The 18,537-nt window shown below is 38.8% G+C and overlaps 1 protein-coding gene across 16 annotated transcripts in view; it reads left to right on the top strand.

The window, feature by feature from the left end:
* Itpr (Inositol 1,4,5,-trisphosphate receptor) overlaps positions 1-18,537 on the top strand; it is a 590,630-nt gene that overhangs the window by 211,034 nt on the left and 361,059 nt on the right. For all 16 annotated transcript variants that reach the window (XM_070084086.1, XM_070084085.1, XM_070084080.1 and 13 more), the window contains one exon: positions 17,413-17,582. In XM_070084086.1, coding sequence (XP_069940187.1) covers positions 17,413-17,582 — 170 coding nt within the window. The remainder of the gene's footprint in view (positions 1-17,412; positions 17,583-18,537) is intronic.

The following is an 18,537-nucleotide window of genomic DNA, read 5'->3' as shown; positions in this document are numbered from 1 at the left end:
TTAAAAGCTTGTTTGATAACTTTATGGAAGCTGGATACCACAAGAATAGACTCTATTCCTATTACTACACAAAGTTAATTGCACACTACATAAATATTAGGTTTTAATGTTCCCTTTCATGATTATGTAATAATCTCTCTCTTTCAAAGATTTTTTTTTTTTCAACAAGTTGGCCATCTCTCACCTAGGCAGGGTGACACAAAAAGAAAAATCCCCAAAATGAAAATACTTTCATCATTCAACACTTTCACCTCACTCATAAATAATCACTGTTTTTGCAGAGGAGCCCAGATACAACAGTTTAGAAGCATATACTATAAAGATAAAATATAAAAAGTGACCTGAAATATAATAAACTCCATATGTTTAAATATATGTTAGTGTGTGTAGGTTAGGGTGTGTAGAAGAGAGGGAGAATACAGTGGACCCCCGGTTAACGATTTTAATCCGTGCAAGAGGGCTCATCGTTATGCGAAATAATCGTTATGCGAATCAATTTTCCCCATAAGAAATAATGGAAATAAAATTAATCCGTGCAAGACGCCCAAAAGTATGAAAAAAAATTTTTTTTTACCACATGAAATGTTAATTTTAATACACACAAACTGAAAAAGGCATGCACAATTAAATGACACTTACTTTTATTGAAGATCTGGTGATGATTGATGGGATGGGAGGAGGGGAGAGAGTGTGTTAGTGTTTAGAAGGGGAATCCCCTTCCATTAGGACTTGAGGTAGTAAGTCCTTTTCTGGGGTTACTTCCCTTCTTCTTTTAATGCCACTAGGGCCAGCTTCAGAGTCACTGGACTTCTTTCGCACAAGATATCTGTCCATAGTGGCCTGTACCTCTCGTTCCTTTATGACTTGCCTAAAGTGTTTCACAACATTGTCAGTGTAATAATCACCAGCACGGCTTGCAATAGCTGTGTGAGGGTGATTTTCATCCATGAAGGTTTGCACTTCAAGCCACTTTGCACAGATTTCCTTAATCTTTGAAGTAGGCAACTTCTTCAATTTCTCTCTCCCCTCCTCCGAAGCAATTTCCTCAGGTGTGGCCTCTTGCTGTTGAAGTTGATCTAGCAGCTCATCAGTGGTTAGTTCTTCATTGTCCTCCTCCACCAACTCTTCCACATCCTCCCCACTAACCTCCAACCCCAAGGACTTTCCCAATGCCACAATGGATTCCTCAACTGGCACAGGATTCTCAGGGTTAGCCTCAAACCCTTCAAAATCCCTTTTGTCTACACATTCTGGCCACAGTTTCTTCCAAGCAGAGTTCAAGGTCCTCTTTGTCACTTCCTCCCAAGCCTTACCTATAAGGTTTACACAATTGAGGATATTAAAGTGATCTCTCCAAAACTCTCTTAGAGTCAGTTGAGTTTCTGAGGTCATTACAAAGCACCTTTCAAACAGAGCTTTTGTGTACAGTTTCTTGAAGTTGGAAATAACCTGCTGGTCCATGGGCTGCAGGAGAGGAGTGGTATTAGGAGGCAAAAACTTCACCTTAATGAAGCTCATGTCCCCATAAAGTCGCTCTGACACGTCTGTAGGATGACCAGGGGCATTGTCTAACACCAGGAGGCACTTAAGTTCTAATTTCTTTTCAGTTAGGTAATTTTTCACATTGGGGGCAAATGCATGGTGTAACCAGTTATAGAAAAATTCCCTAGTGACCCATGCCTTACTGTTTGCCCTCCACAGCACACACAAATTATCCTTGAGGACATTCTTTTGCCTGAACGCTCTGGGAGTTTCAGAGTGATACACTAATAAAGGCTTCACTTTGCAATCACCAGTAGCATTGGCACACATCAACAAAGTAAGCCTGTCTTTCATAGGCTTATGTCCTGGGAGTGCCTTTTCCTCCTGAGTAATGTAGGTCCTGCTTGGCATTTTCTTCCAGAACAGGCCTGTTTCATCACAATTAAACACTTGTTCAGGTTTCAGTCCTTCAGTTTCTATGTACTCCTTGAATTCCTGCACATATTTTTCAGCCGCTTTGTGGTCCGAACTGGCAGCCTCACCATGCCTTATCACACTATGGATGCCACTACGCTTCTTAAATCTCTCAAACCAACCTTTGCTGGCCTTAAATTCACTCACATCATCACTAGTTGCAGGCATTTTTTTAATTAAATCGTCATGCAACTTCCTAGCCTTTTCACATATGATCGCTTGAGAGACGCTATCTCCTGCTATCTGTTTTTCATTTATCCACACCAATAAGAGTCTCTCAACATCTTCCATCAATTGCGATCTTTGTTTCGAAAACACAGTTGAACCTTTGGCAAGAACAGCTTCCTTGATTGTCTTTCTGGTGCCCACAATAGTAGCGATGGTTGATTGGGGTTTCTTGTACAGCTTGACTAGGTCGGCTATACGCACTCCACTTTCATACTTATCAATTATCTCTTTCTTCATCTCTATAGTAATTCTTACCCTTTGAGGTGTAGGGTTGGCACTAGAAGCTTTCTTGGGGCCCATGGTCACTTATTTTCCAGAAACAGCACCGAAAATACTGTAATAATACGAAATATTCCGAGTGTATGCTTGGATGTTACCGCGGAGGCTGGCTGGTAAACAATGGGACGGAGCGGCACATGTGAGGCTGGCTGAGGGCACATTGGACGCGTCTCGGACGAAAATCGGTATGCGGGTTTTTAATCGGTATGCGGGGCAAAAATTTTGCGATAAAAGTAATCGTTATGCGGAAAAATCGCTATGCGATGCCATCGTTATGCGGGGGTCCACTGTACTTCCCGGTAAAGGTGGGTCTTAGACAGGGATGTATAATGTCACCATGGTTGTTTAATATATTTATAGATGGGGTTGTAAAAGAAGTAAATGCTAGGGTGTTCGGGAGAGGGGTGGGATTAAATTATGGGGAATCAAATACAAAATGGGAATTGACACAGTTACATTTTGCTGATGATACTGTGCTTATGGGAGATTCTAAAGAAAAATTGCAAAGGTTAGTGGACGAGTTTGGGAGTGTGTGTAAAGGTAGAAATTTTAAAGTGAATATAGAAAAGAGTAAGGTGATGAGGGTATCAAATGATTTAAATAAAGAAAAATTGGATGTCAAATTGGAGAGCAGTAGTATGGAAGAAGTGACTGTTTTCAGATATTTCGGAGTTGACGTGTCAGTGGATGGATGTGTGAAGGATAAGGTTAATCATAAAACTGATGAAGGAAAAAAGGTGAGTGGTGCATTGAGGTATATGTGGAGACAAAAAGCATTATCTATGGAGGCAAAGAAGGGAATGTATGAAAGTATAGTGGTACCAACACTCTTATATGAGTATGAAGCTTGGGTTGTAAATGCTGCAGCGAGGAGGTGGTTGGGAGCGGTGGAAATGTCCTAAGGGCTTTGTGTGGTGTAAACATTATGCAGAGAATTCAGAGTGTGGAAATTAGGAGAAGGTATGAAGTTAATAAAAGTGTTAGTCAGAGGGCTGAAGAGGGGTTGTTGAGGTGGTTTGGTCATTTCGAGAGAATGGATCAAAGTAGAATGACATGGTGAGCATATAAATCTGCAGGGAAAGAAAGTCGTCCTCAAAAAGGTTAGAGGGAGGAGATAAAGGAGGTTTTGTGGGCGAGGGGCTTGGACTTAAAGCAAGCATGCATGAGTGTGTTGGGAGTGAATGTAGACGAATGGTATTTGGGACCTGACAAGCTGTTTGAGTGTGAGCAGGGTAATATTTAGTGAAGGGATTCAGGGAAACCAGTTATTTTTATATAGCTGGACTTCAGTACTGGAAATGGGAAGTACAATGCCTGCACTTTAAAGGAGGGGTTTGGGATGTTGGCCGTGTGGAGGGATACGTTGTGTATCTTTATATGTATATGCTTCTAAACTGTTGTGTTCTGGGCACCTCTGGAAAAACAGTGATTATGTATGAGTGAGGTGAAAATGCTGAATGATGATTAAAGTATTTTCTTTTTGGGGATTTTCTTTCTTTTTGGGTCACCCTGCCTCACTGGGAGACGGCCAACTTGTTAAAAAAAAAAAAATTGTCATCTGGAAATACATCTGTTATTATTATTATTATTATTAAAATGCCGGGAACAATGGGCTAGTAACCCCTTTTCCTGTAAAGATTACTAAAAAGAATAAGAAGAAGAAAATTGTCAAAGTGGAAAGTCTGAATGTGCATGGATGTTGTGCAAATGATAAGAAAGAAATGATTGTGGATGTTATGAATGAGAAGAAACTGGATATCCTGGCTTTAAGTGAAACAAAGCTGAAGGGGGTGGGAGAGTTTCAATGGAGAGGAATAAATGGGATTAGGTCAGGGGTTTCAAATAGAGTTAGAGCTAAAGAAGGAGTAGCAATAATGTTGAAGGATAAGCTATGACAGGAAAAGAGGGACTACAAATGTATAAATTCAAGGATTATGTGGAGTAAAATAAAGATTGGATGTGAGAAGTGGGTTATAGTAAGTGTGTATGCACCTGGAGAAGAGAGAAGTGTAGAGGAGAGAGAGAGATTCTGGGAAATGTTGAGTGAATGCATGGGGAGTTTTGAATCAAGTGTGAGAGTAATGGTGGTTGGGGATTTCAATGCTAAAGTGGGTAAAAATGTTATGGAGGGAGTAGTAGGTAAATTTGGGGTGCCAGGGGTAAATGTAAATGGGGAGCCTTTAATTGAGCTATGTGTAGAAAGAAATTTGGTAATAAGTAATACATATTTTATGAAAAAGAGGATAAATAAATATACAAGGTATGGTGTAGCACGTAATGAAAGTACAGTGGTCCCTCGCTTTTCGTAGTTCTCGGCAATCGTAGATTTCGCCAATCATAGGGGTATTTTCGTATAAACATGGACTCGCTTTTCATAGGTTGACTCGCAAATAGTAGTTCGTCCAGGACGCTTACGCACGGTGTGAGCCGGGGAGGCCTCCCTACCCAGCCAGTCTGGCATTGTTTACCAGTGAGTGAAGGTCCTCTCAAGTGCTCCTACGAAATATTTCATAATATTCCACTCATTTTAGTGCTTGCAAGTACTAAGTAAGCTACCATGGCTCCAAAGAAAGCTCCTAGTGCCAAGCCTGTTTTAAAGAAGGTGAGAACTATGTACAGTGACAAAGTCTTGTACCATTTTAGGGAAGTGTTAAAGAGACACCAGAAACAGAGCTCTCTCCACAGTTACTTTGCGAGACAGGACTAGAGTGACTCTCAAGGTGGTCCTGGTGGCATTAAGAAACAGAGAAGAGAAGCAACCCCAGAGAAGCAATTGGTACCTGAGGTGTTGCTGGAAGGGGATTCCCCTTCCAAACTGTAAACAATCCAATCTCTCTCCTCCTCCAGTCTCCCATATACTAAGAAGAATCTCCAATAAAGGTAAGTGTTATGCTGTTAATGTTTCATTCATCATTTCCCATTGTATTGTTTATGTACTACATGTATATTTCATGTAAAAATTTTTTTTGTTTTAATACTTCTGAGTGTCAAAAACGGATTAATTGTATTTACATTATTTCTTATGGGGAAAATTGATTCGCAAATCGTAAATTTCGTTTATAGTAGCTCCTCCAGGAACGGATTAATTACGAAAAACGAGGGACCACTGTAGTTTGTTAGATTATGTATTGGTGGATAAAAGGTTGATGGGTAGGCTCCAGGATGTACATGTTTATAGAGGGGCAACTGATATATCGGATCATTATTTAGTTGTAGCTACAGTTAGAGTAAGAGGTAGATGGGAAAAGAGGAAGGTAGCAACAACAAATAAGAGGGAGGTGAAAGTGTATAAACTAAGGGAGGAGGAAGTTCGGGCGAGATATAAATGACTATTGGCAGAAAGGTGGGCTAGTGCAAAGATGAGTAGTGGGGGGGTTGAAGAGGGTTGGAATAGTTTTAAAAATGCAGTATTAGAATGTGGGTCAGAAGTTTGTGGTCATAGGAGGGTGGGGGCAGGAGGAAAGAGGAGTGATTGGTGGAATGATGAAGTAAAGGGTGTGATAAAAGAGAAGAAGGTAGCTTATGAGAGGTTTTTACAAAGCAGAAGTGTTATAAGAAGAGCAGAGTATATGGAGAGTAAAAGAAAGGTGAAGAGAGTGGTGAGAGAGTGCAAAAGGAGAGCAGATGAAAGAGTGGGAGAGGCACTTGTCAAGAAATTTTAATGAAAATAAGAAAAAATTTTGGAGTGAGTTAAACAAGTTAAGAAAGCCTAGGGAAAGTATGGATTTGTCAGTTAAAAACAGAGTAGGGGAGTTAGTAGATGGGGAGAGGGAGGTATTAGGTAGATGGCGAGAATATTTTGAGGAACTTTTAAATGTTGAGGAAGAAAGGGAGGCGGTAATTTCATGCACTGGTCAGGGAGGTATACCATCTTTTAGGAGTGAAGAAGAGCAGAATGTAAGTGTGGTGGAGGTACGTGAAGCATTACGTAGAATGAAAGGGGGTAAAGCAGCTGGAACTGATGGGATCATGACAGAAATGTTAAAAGCAGGGGAGATATAGTGTTGGAGTGGTTGGTACTTTTCTTTAATAAATGTGTGAAAGAGGGGAAGGTACCTAGGGATTGGCGGAGAGCATGTATAGTCCCTTTATATAAAGGGAAAGGGAACAAAAGAGATTGTAAAAATTATAGAGGAATAAGTTTACTGAGTATACCAGGAAAAGTATACGGTAGGATTATAATTGAAAGAATTAGAGGTAAGACAGAATGTAGAATTGCGGATGAGCAAGGAGGCTTCAGAGTGGGTAGGGGATGGGTAGATCAAGGGTTGACATTGAAGCATATATGTGAACAGTATTTAGATAAAGATAGGGAAGTTTTTATTGCATTTATGGATTTAGAAAAGGCATATGATAGAGTGGATAGAGGAACAATGTGGCAGATGTTGCAAGTATATGGAATAGGTGGTAAGTTACTAAATGCTGTAAAGAGCTTTTATGAGGATAGTGAGGCTCAGGTTAGGGTATGTAGAAGAGAGGGAGAATACTTCCCGGTAAAAGTAGGTCTTAGACAGGGATGTGTAATGTCACCATGGTTGTTTAATATATTTATAGATGGGGTTGTAAAAGAAGTAAATGCTAGGGTGTTCGGGAGATGGGTGAGATTAAATTATGGGGAATCAAATTCAAAATGGGAATTGACATAGTTACTTTTTGCTGATGATACTATGCTTATGGGAGATTCTAAAGAAAAATTGCAAAGGTTAGTGGATGAGTTTGAGAATGTGTGTAAAGGTAGAAAGTTGAAAGTGAACATAGAAAAGAGTAAGGTGATGAGGGTATCAAATGATTTAGATAAAGAAAAATTGGATATCAAATTGAGGAGGAGGAGTATGGAAGAAGTGAATGTTTTCAGATACTTGGGAGTTGAAGTGTCGGCGGATGGATTTATGAAGGATGATGTTAATCATAGAATTGATGAGGGAAAAAAGGTGAGTGGTGAGTTGAGGTATATGTGGAGTCAAAAAACGTTATCTATGGAGGCAAAGAAGGGAATGTATGAAAGTATAGTAGTACCAACACTCTTATATGGATGTGAAGCTTGGGTGGTAAATGCAGCAGCGAGGAGACGGTTGGAGGCAGTGGAGATGTCCTGTCTAAGGGCAATGTGTGGTGTAAATATTATGCAGAAAATTCGGAGTGTGGAAATTAGGAGAAGGTGTGGAGTTAATAAAAACATTAGTCAGAGGGCAGAAGAGGGGTTGTTGAGGTGGTTTGGTGATTTAGAGAGAATGGATCAAAGTAGAATGACATGGAAAGCATATAAATCTATAGGGGAAGGAAGGCGGGGTAGGGGTCGTCCTCGAAAGGGTTGGAAAGAGGGGGTAAAGGAGGTTTTGTGGGTGAGGGGCTTGGACTTCCAGCAAACGTGCATGAGCGTGTTAGATAGGAGTGAATGGAGACGAATGATACTTGGGACCTGACGATCTGTTGGAGTGTGAGCAGGGTAATATTTAGTGAAGAGATTCAGGGAAACCGGTTATTTTCATATAGTCGGACTTGAGTCCTGGAAATGGGAAGTACAATGCCTGCACTTTAAAGGAGGGGTTTGGGATATTGGCAGTTTGGAGGGATATGTTGTGTATCTCTATACGTATATGCTTCTAAACTGTTGTATTCTGAGCACCTCTGCAAAAGCAGTGATAATGTGTGAGTGTGGTGAAAAGTGTTGAATGATGATGAAAGTATTTTCTTTTTGGGGATTTTCTTTCTTTTTTTTGGGTCACCCTGCCTCGGTGGGAGACGACCGACTTGTTGAAAAAAAAAAAAAAAAAAACATGTATGTGCAGGTGACCTAAGTGTATGTAGAAGTAGGAAGATGTACCTGAAATCTTCCATGTTTGTGAGACAGAAAAAAAGACACCAGCAATCCTACCATCATGTAAAACAATTACAGGTTTCTGTTTTACACTCACTTGGCAGGATGGTAGTACCTCCCTGGGCAGTTGCTGTCTACCTACCTACTACCTAGACTCAGTAAACTTATTCCCCTATAAATTTTACAATCTCTTTTGTCCCCTTTCCCTTTATATAAAGGAACTATACACGCTCTCTGCCAATCCCTGGGTACATCCCCCTCCTTCATACATTTATTAAACAAAAAATACCAACCACTCTAACACAGTATCTCCCCCTGCTTTTAACATTTCTGTCATGATCCCATCAGTTCCAGCTACTTTAACCCCTTTCATTCTATGTAATGTCTCATGCATCTCCTCCACACTCCTCTTCACTCCTAAACGATGTGATACCTCCCTGGCCAATGCATGAAATTACCACCTCCCTTTCTTCATCGACATTTAAAAGTTCCTCTAAATATTCCTGCCGTCTACCCAATAAATCCAGCTCCCCATCTACTAACTCCCCTACTCTGTTTTAAACTGACAAATCCATTCATTCCGTAGGCTTTCTTAACTGGTTTATCTCACTCCAATTTTTTTCTTATTTTTCTGCAAAATTTCTTGACAGTGCTTCTCCCACACTATCATCTGCTCTCCTTTTGCACTTTCTCACTACTTTCTTCACCTTTCTTTTGCTCTCCATATACTCTGCTCTTCTTATAACACTTTTGTTTTGTAACAAACTCTCATAAGCTACCTTTTTCTCTTTTATCACACCCTTTACTTCATTCCACCAGTCACTCCTCTTTCCTTCTGCCCCCACCCTCCTATGGCCACAAACTTCTGCCCCACATTCTAATACTGCATTTTTAAAACTATTCCAACCCTCTTCAACCCCCCCACTACTCATACTTGCATTAGTCCACCTTTCTGCCAATAGTTGCTTATATCTCACCCAAACTTATTCCTCCCTTAGTTTATATACTTTCACCTCTCTCTTACTTGCTGTTGCCATTTTCCTTTTGTCCCATCTACCTCTTACTCTAACTGTAGCTATAACTAAATTATGATCTGATATATCCGTTGCCCCTCTATAAACATGTTCATCCTGAAGCCTACGCATCAACCTTTTTTTTTTTTTTCTTCTTCAACAAGTCGGCCGTCTCCCACCGAGGCAGGGTGACCCAAAGAGAAAGAAAATCCCCAAAAAGAAAATACTTTCATCATCATTCAACACTTTCATCTCACTCACACACAATCACTGTTTTTGCAGAGGTGCCCAGAATACAACAGTTTAGAAGTATATACGTATAAAAATACACAATATATCTCTCCAAACTGCTAATATCCCAGACCCCTTCTTTAGAGTGCAGGCATTGTACTTCCCATTTCCAGGACTCGAGTCCGGTTATATAAAATAACCGGTTTCCTTGAATCCCTTCACTAAATATTACCCTGCTCACACTCCAACAGATCATCAGGTCCCAAATACCATTTGTCCCCATTCACTCATATCTAACACGCTCACGCACGCTTGCTGGAAGTCCAAACCCCTCGCCCACAACACCTCCTTTACCCCCTCCCTCCAACCTTTTCGAGGATGACCCCTACCCCGCCTTCCTTCCCTCCTTCCCCTACAGATTTATACGCTCTCCATGTCATTCTACTTTGATCCATTCTCAACCTTTTATCCACCAATATATAATCTAACAAACTACTTTTATTACATGCTATGTCATACCTTGTATATTTATCTATTTTGTTAGTAGATATGTTTCTGTTAGGGATGGTACAATACAAAATTTTTTTTGCTGATATTGATTCCCAGTTTTTGGCCACTACTAATATTTTTCCTGTATTTTTTAATCTTAAAACTGTAATGACTATTTTCATTATACGTGTAAGGAAATGCTTATTGCACAGTGCCATTACTTGTAATTTAAATTTTGTGTGCAATATCAAGATTATTTTACCGAACCCTACTCCACCTTACTACCTGTCACTTGTATTAAGTTTAAATAAGAGTGTGAAACAGTTAACCACTACTTCTTGTCTAGTTTTAAGTATAGTTACTATGTACTATTATCTTAATTTTAATTAGTTACAATGTATTAGGATTTTTTTTTTTTTTTAACAAGTCGGCCGTCTCCCACCGAGGCAGGGTGACCCAAAAAGAAAGAAAAAATCCCCGAAAAGAAAATACTTTCATCATCATTAAACACTTTCACCTCACTCACATATAATCACTGTTTTTGCAGAGGTGCTCAGAACACAACAGTTTAGAAGCATATACGTATAAAGATACACAACATTAGTTTGCCCAAAATGCCTCGGCATGATAGTGGCTGTCTTTGTACTTAGCAAATCAAAATTGTAATTACACATTGTAACCTTTACAAAGAAATAAACCTTACTTTACTTTACTAAATAATTCAGGAAGGTTTAATTTCTCTGAGATGATAATGTCATTACTCATCGCTTGGCCTGTTGTGTTAAGAGCGAGTGTGAGAGAGAATGAGAGTGAGAGAGAGTGAGTGAGTGAGAGTGTGAGAGTAATATAAATATTTTAAAAGTATTGGTTCGTATTGACCATTTTTTCACTGATAGTAAAAAAAATGACCATTATTGATACTGATACTTTGTCACATCCATCCATAGTTTCTATTTATATAATGAATTAGGATAAAAGTTTTGTTATCCAACTCCTGTGAGACCTGGAGGAAATCAGATAATTGAAAAATTTAATTTTCTTTGACAGAATGATATAAAGTCCCTCCCATATCTGCGGGGGATAGGTTCCAAGACCTACTGTGGATAGTAGTGGACCCTATATATGATTTTTTTTATTTTTGTACATACCTATGATAAAATTTAATTGATAAATTATGCACACTGAGTTGAAAAATTTCACTTTTTCACTGATGGGAAGTACTTCATGGCTTCTCTTAGGCTTGGAAGAACTACTTTTGTGTTTTGGTGTCATTATTAAGCAAAATTAAGGGTTATTTTCAGGTCACGGTAAAACATAGATAACAAACTGTGGAAACCGAATCCATGGATACAGGGGTTTTACTGTACAGTATCTTTTTTTTTACATTGTAGGCATTCATTTTTGTACCAGTCATATATAATATATTCACCAGCATTTTATTAGAAATACTTTGCCAAATTCTGGCTTCCTTGTGCTTTGCACTGAGAGGTAGTGGATTACATGGATTAAAAAAATAAACTCTAGCTTTTAAGGTAATTGTTTTCATGTGATTTGTGCTGCATATTTGTGCTCTAAGAATCCCTTATTGAATGTGTTATTACTGTAATTATAATTTGTCACTCAATATTAACCCTTTGAATGGCTGTCACATAGAACTACATTATTGATTCCAGGATCCCTCATGTAGATCTACGTCATGAGGTCAGCTCACTCACATAAGCTGTGAGTGGTAAATTTTGGCCTAGATATGAGAGAAATGGGTCTGTGTGGTGAGTGTGCACGATATAAAAAAGTCCTGCTCTATACATTGCATGATGGGAAGGCAAAAAACTGATCTTGTCTTTAGTTTAAAATGGCAAATTTGAGGTATTTTTTTGGAAAGCTTTTAATAGAATGGAAAACATGCTACTGAAATAGATAATTTTAAAATTGGGTTCAAGTTATCGGACATTTTTGACTTTTGACGATTTTCCTGAGGATGGATAAGGCCCGCAACAACCTGTAGTCTGTTTTATGGGTTTTTAATGGGTCTTGATTCAATTATTGGGACTCTGTAAACCATAACATAGGAGAGGCCTGGGGAAGTGATTAATGAACAGAGGAAGTGTTGTTTTGGTGCCTGGAATCTCTACTTTGTTTATTTTTTACTATGTTTTTAAATTGGTATTTATTTTTTGTGTAAAACTGGTCAAATTACTGACTTCCGTGAACTTTATTGGGTACAGCAGGGTCCCGCTTTATGATGTTCCACTAATACGGACATTTCAAATAATGACCAAAACTCTCTATACGACTCTAATATGGTCACTGCATGCCAACTGGTTTGTTTACATTTTCCGTGAGCATGGCTCTCCATTATGTCTGCAAACTTTCCAGAATTTTGAGTGTACGTATTAAAGTTATTTCGTATTTTGTGTAATCTGATAATTACATACTTATGAGTACCTATAAAAGTAGGTCTTAGACAGGGATGTGTAATGTCACCATGGTTATTTAATATATTTATAGATGGGGTTGTAAAAGAAGTAAATGCTAGGGTGTTCGGGAGAGGGGTGGGATTAAATTATGGGGAATCAAATACAAAATGGAAATTGACACAGTTACTTTTTGCTGATGATACTGTGCTTATGGGAGATTCTAAAGAAAAATTATGAAGGTTAGTGGATGAGTTTGGGAGTTTGTGTAAAGGTAGAAAGTTGAAAGTGAAAATAGAAAAGAGTAAGGTGATGAGGGTATCAAATGATTTAGATAAAAAAAATTGGATATTAAATTGGGGAGGAGGAGTATGGAAGAAGTGAATGTTTTCAGATATTTGGGAGTTGACGTGTCAGTGGATGGATTTATGAAGGTTGAGGTTAATCATAGAATTAATGAAGGAAAAAAGGTGATTGGTGCATTGAGGTATATGTGGAGACAAAAAATGTTATCTGTGGAGGCAAAGAAGGGAATGTATGAAAGTATAGTAGTACCAATACTCTTATATGGGTGTGAAGCTTGGGTTGTAAATGCTGCAGTGAGGAGGCAGTTGGAGGCAGTGGAGATGTCCTGTTTAAGGGCAATGTGTGGTGTAAATATTATGCAGATAATTCAGAGTGTGGAAATAAGGAGAAGGTGTGGAGTTAATAAAAATAGAGGACTTGTTGAGCTAGTTTGGTCATTTAGAGAGAATGGATCGAAGTAGAATGACATGGAGAGCGTGTAAATCTGTAGAGGAAGAAAGGCGGGGTAGGGGTTGTCCTGAAAAAGGTTGGAGGGAGGGGGTAAAGGAGGTTTTGTGGGTGAGGGGCTTGGACTTCCAGCAGGCATGCATGAGCATGTTTGATAGGAGTGAATGGAGACAAATGGTTTTTAATACTTAGACGTGCTGTTGGAGTGTGAGCAAAGTAACATTTATGAAGGGGTTCAGGGAAACCGGCAGGCCGGACTTGAACCCTGGAGATGGAAAGTACAGTGCCTGCACTCTGAAGGAGGGGAGTTAATGTTGCAGTTTAAAAACTGTAGTGTAAAGCACCCTTCTGGCAAGACAGTGATGGAGTGAATGAAGGTGAAAGTTTTTCTTTTTCGGGCCACCCTGCCTTGGTGGGAATCGGCCAGTGTGATAATAAAAAAAAAAAAAAGGAAACTTTCTTTTTTCTCTTTGGGCCACCCTGCCTTGGTGGGATATGGCCGGTTTATTGGAAGAAGAAGAATTATACTTATGTGTACCTGTATGTAAATAAACTTCCTGTGCTGGTGTGCAGGTACACGTTAAAATCACTAAGAGTGTCTTTTTAGTCTTGAAGATGCCATATTAATAATAATAACAATAACACAATACTCACTCTGAGGTGCATTAAATGTCGTATATTGCGTTAATATAGACATTTTGATTAATCTATCCATGATATTTTTTCGAAATTATACAATAAACATGCTACGTAACATATAAACAGTAGAATAAATTAACATAAATTCAAAGGATGAGGTTAACCATAGAATTGATGAAGGAAAAAAGGGGAGTTGTGCATTGGGATATCTTTTGAGACAAAACACGTTATCCATGGAGGCAAGGAAGGGAATGTGCAAAAGTAGAGTGGTACCAATACTTGATATGGGTGTGAAGCTTGGGTTGTGAATGCTGCAGCAAGGAGTAGGTTGTAGGCAGATGTCCTGTCTAGGGGCATGTGTGGTGTAAATATTATGCAGAGAATTAGTAGTGTGGAAATTAGGAGGAGGTGTGGAGTTACTAAAAGTATTAGTCAGAGGGCTGAAGAGGGGTTGTTGAGGTGGTTTGGTCATTTAGAGAGAATGGAACAAAGTAGAATGTGTTGGAGAGTGTATAAACCTGTGTGGGAAGAAAGGCAGGGTAGGGGTCATCCTCGAAAAGGTTGGAGGGAGGGGGTAAAGGAGGTTTTGTGGGTGAGGGGCTTGGATTTCCAGCAAGCATGCGTGAGTGTGTTATATAGGAGTGAATGGAGGTGAATGGTTTTTGGGACCTGACGAGCTGTTGGAGTGTGAGCAGGGTAATATTTTGTGAAGGGATTCAACTAAACCGGTTAGCCGGACTTGAGTCCTGGAAATGGGAAGTACAATGGTTTCAATTTAAAGGAGGGGTTTGGGATATTGACAGTTTGGAGTGATTATCTAAACTGTCATATCTGGGTGCTTCTGCAAAGACATTGATTAGGTATGAGTGATGGTGAAAGTGTTGAATGTTAATGAATTTTTTTTTTCTTTCTGGGGTTTTCTGTCTTTTGGGTTACCCTGCCTCAGTGAGAAATGGCTGACATGTTAAAAAAAAAGTATATGTTGTTTTTCCGCTCGTCTTGTTGGAGTGTCTGAAAGAATAATGTTTTCTGTAGTTCAGCACCAAAGACAATGTGTGCACAATAGTATTACTGGGGGTAACTGTAGAAAATTATTCTTTTCGTATGCCTTCACTCTGAGCATCATTCCTCCTAAAAATGGTGTGTTACATGAGTCTAGAAGTGTTGCTTTTTATTTATGCTGCTGTACCAATGTGGAGACAACTTGTACACAATGTAAGGTGTTCGTATTATGGTATAAGCTCCACAGACATTGGAATGAACGTGTATCAACCAAAACCAGACGCATTTGTCTGTTTGTTTGCATACTCTGTGGATCTGTCCTCTCTCATTTACTCTCTCTCATGTATTTGTTTTTATATCATATACTCACCTCTCACCCTATATTAAGACTGCAAATATTTTAAGGTAAGTAATGAGTGTACTGTATATGCATTTTATCGCTCCAGGGCACTTTAAATGTTGTAGTATATTACATGTGAGTGGGTTGGCCAGGCGGGCTATAATACCTCCCACACCTGACTTTCTTTAAATAAGTACTATTCACTTCTCACCCTACATTAAGGCTACAAATCTTTTGAGGTAAGTAATGAGTGTACTGTGTGTGTTTTTTAATGCCTAGTTTTATTGCTAACTTAATATATGTTAGTGTAAACTTATTATCTCGCATTTATATGCATTTATAAGTGAAAAAATGGCGATGTCTGCTTTCTGGTGGTAGCCTGGAACCTAGCCTGCCATATAAGTGGGTCCCTACTGCATTTCCAATAATTGAGTGGGGAGTTTCTTGTTCTCACTCAATAGAATGGAAAGCATACTAGTGAAATAGCTAAGAATTTGATTAATTGGAGCAATGGAATTGGCTTAAAATAGGACTCAAACTGGGTGAAATTGTTGTGTAAATTGCACCTATTGTAAATTGTACCTGTGTAGTTTTGTAAGTTTTCCATCAAATTTCGTACTTTTGGTGTCATTACCTTCAGAAAAAGATTCTCTACCATTTCAGAGGATTTTTTTTTTTTTTGAGTGGGGGATGAGGTAAAGAGTTAAAGGCAACACATTTCCTTTCATTGAAGTTTTTGACGAACTGCCAGTTGATACATTATCAGCATTACCGACTATCTTACTGACAGGAATTTCATTGCTTTCATAGATGCATTCACAAATAACCCGCACATAAAAGAGAGAAGCTTACGACGACGTTTCGGTCCGACTTGGACCATTGACAAAGTCACATTAACCAGAGGTGGAGCAGGACGGCTATATATAGGCAGGAAGAGGTGGTGGTAGTAGTAGTAGTAGAAGTAGTAGTACAAGAGTTGTATATAATACCGACAAGATGAAATTAAGACACATGCACAACACCGGGGCATCCCCATCATAGACGTTTCACCATCCAGCCAGCCACTGGATGGCGAAACGTCCACAACAAAGACAACCAAACGCCGCACATGTGTCTTAATTTCATCAGTAGTTGTAGTAGTAGTAGAAGAAGAAGAGGTAGTAGTAGTGGTAGAAGTGGGAAATAAAAAAGACGAGCCAGTCAAATACAAAGGAAGGGGAGCACTGCAAGAGAGCTAGATGCCCACAGAGGAAGAGCAAGTGCACAGAGGTGCGTGAAAGGGAAGTGGTGAAATAAATGAAGAAGGAACAGAAACACGAGACAGGAGAGAGAAAGACAACCCAGAGGAGAAGAGGAAAGGGGAAGAGGAAGAAGAAAAAGAAAAAGAAAAAATGAGGATTCAGGTTAAGTCACGGGTGTTCTGAAGTTTGGAGCATTTTACAATGTAGTGGGAGAGGAAGGCATCTACAGAGACGAAGCCAGGGCTATGGTTCATACAAGGAAAGTTGTGTATTAGAGAGGATTCAACTAGACGGCGACTGTTTGAGTTGGAAGTAGGGAAGACAGTTTTAGCAGAAGACCAGTCAATAGGATGGCTATGATCTACAACTACTGATGAAATTAAGACACATGTGCGGCGTCTGGTTGTCTTTGTTGTGGACGTTTCGCCATCCAGTGGCTGGCTGGATGGCGAAACATCTATGATGGGGATGCCCCGGTGTTGTGCATGTGTCTTAATTTCATCTTGTCGGTATTATATACAACTCTTGTACTACTACTTCTACTACTACTACTACTACCACCACCTCTTCCTGCCTATATATAGCCGTCCTGCTCCACCTCTGGTTAGTGTGACTTTGTCAATGGTCCAAGTCGGACCAAAACGTCGTTGTAAGCTTCTCTCTTTTATGTGCGGGTTATTTGTGTATCGTTCCAGTCACGGTATTGTGCCTTTTTTTGTTATTTTTCATAGATGCAGCTTGAGGGCAAGGGTGAATATAACCATTTAGTAAGTGTGAGGGGAAGGAGGTTGCAACTATCAAAAGCAGTTTTAAGAAATTCAAGAGCATATGAAGCACTTCTTTTGACTGTTGCAAATATCTAAGGCTGTTAAATTGGTATAAATTTTGTCTAAGAATTAGAAAAGGATAGTGATAAATCTGTCCTACTTGTAAAGTTTGATAAGAGAACTTACAGTATAGTTTGCAGTAATTATGTTAATTATAAATTTTTAAGTTATAATTTTTACAGTTTATCCTCAATGTGCGACTGGACTACCGAATCAGCTGCCTCTTATCAATATTCAAGAAGGAGTCAGATGAAAACCCAAGTTCCATTACTGGAGATGGAATTTCACAAGGATTGAAAAACAAAAACCTCGAAAATATTTGGGCTCAGGCTCAAAGCATTTTTGATGAAACGTAAGTTCAGTATCTAAAGGGTTTGTGATATTTTATCTGTTTTGATGTAAATAGAACCTATATAAAATGAAATTTGCTTTTCTTTATAGTTACCTGTTTGTGTACTTTTTTGTCCACATATCTCTGTGTTGTTTCCTTAGAAATTTCATTACAATTTCCAGATGCAAGTTGTACAGTATTACCATACAAAATATTTTAAACAAATGTGGTAATATCTTACTTTGATTAACACATTCTTGTGGTGTCTGAATAATATGGATTGGACACAACTGCCTTTCTTTTTCTGAAAACATCAGCCTGAATTAGAAGGAATCAGTTTTGGACATACTATCAGGGTTATATTCCCAATGGAGAGAGAGCGTTGCCCCATACTATAGTAAAATCAATTAAGAATGATGTAAAGCAAACTAACTGTGTGACAGATGTCTTGAGTGACTTTGGAAGTGCTCCTTTTTTTCTACCAGATTTTTCTATTTCTATACAAATCTGAACTGTAATTGTACTCCCTGAACATTCTAATATGAAAATTCACAATTGGCACTGCAGTGCTAGTTGTGAATTTCCATATTAAGAAAATATTCAACAGATGTGTATGGTGCATTGCTATCAAGTATCTGTCTCCCTTTTTCATCTGCCATAAACCTTTGCAATATTTAAAGCAAACTTTTTTGAGAGCATACTTCAGCAAAACAAAGTGCACTATTTCAGTGTTGACAAACAACATGAGGCAAGTCATCAACATTTTGTTAGCTTATGTGTCTAGGTATTGTAGTACATGTAAGTAATTTGTATGTACAATTAATCAGATTACATATAGTCATTAAGACATATTGACTCATTATTGATATTCAAAAGTGGCATTTTTTGATGACTAAGTTATATATTGTTGGTCACCTAATTTCTGATAAATTTGACACATGTACAGCATTTGGGTATCTTTATTGAGGAAGTGTTT

The sequence above is a fragment of the Cherax quadricarinatus genome, chromosome 11, assembly GCF_038502225.1.
Source record: "Cherax quadricarinatus isolate ZL_2023a chromosome 11, ASM3850222v1, whole genome shotgun sequence".
Classification (NCBI taxonomy): Eukaryota; Metazoa; Arthropoda; class Malacostraca; order Decapoda; family Parastacidae; genus Cherax; species Cherax quadricarinatus.
The sequence above is the reverse complement of the archived record's forward strand: the minus strand, read 5'-3'. Positions and strand labels throughout refer to the sequence as shown.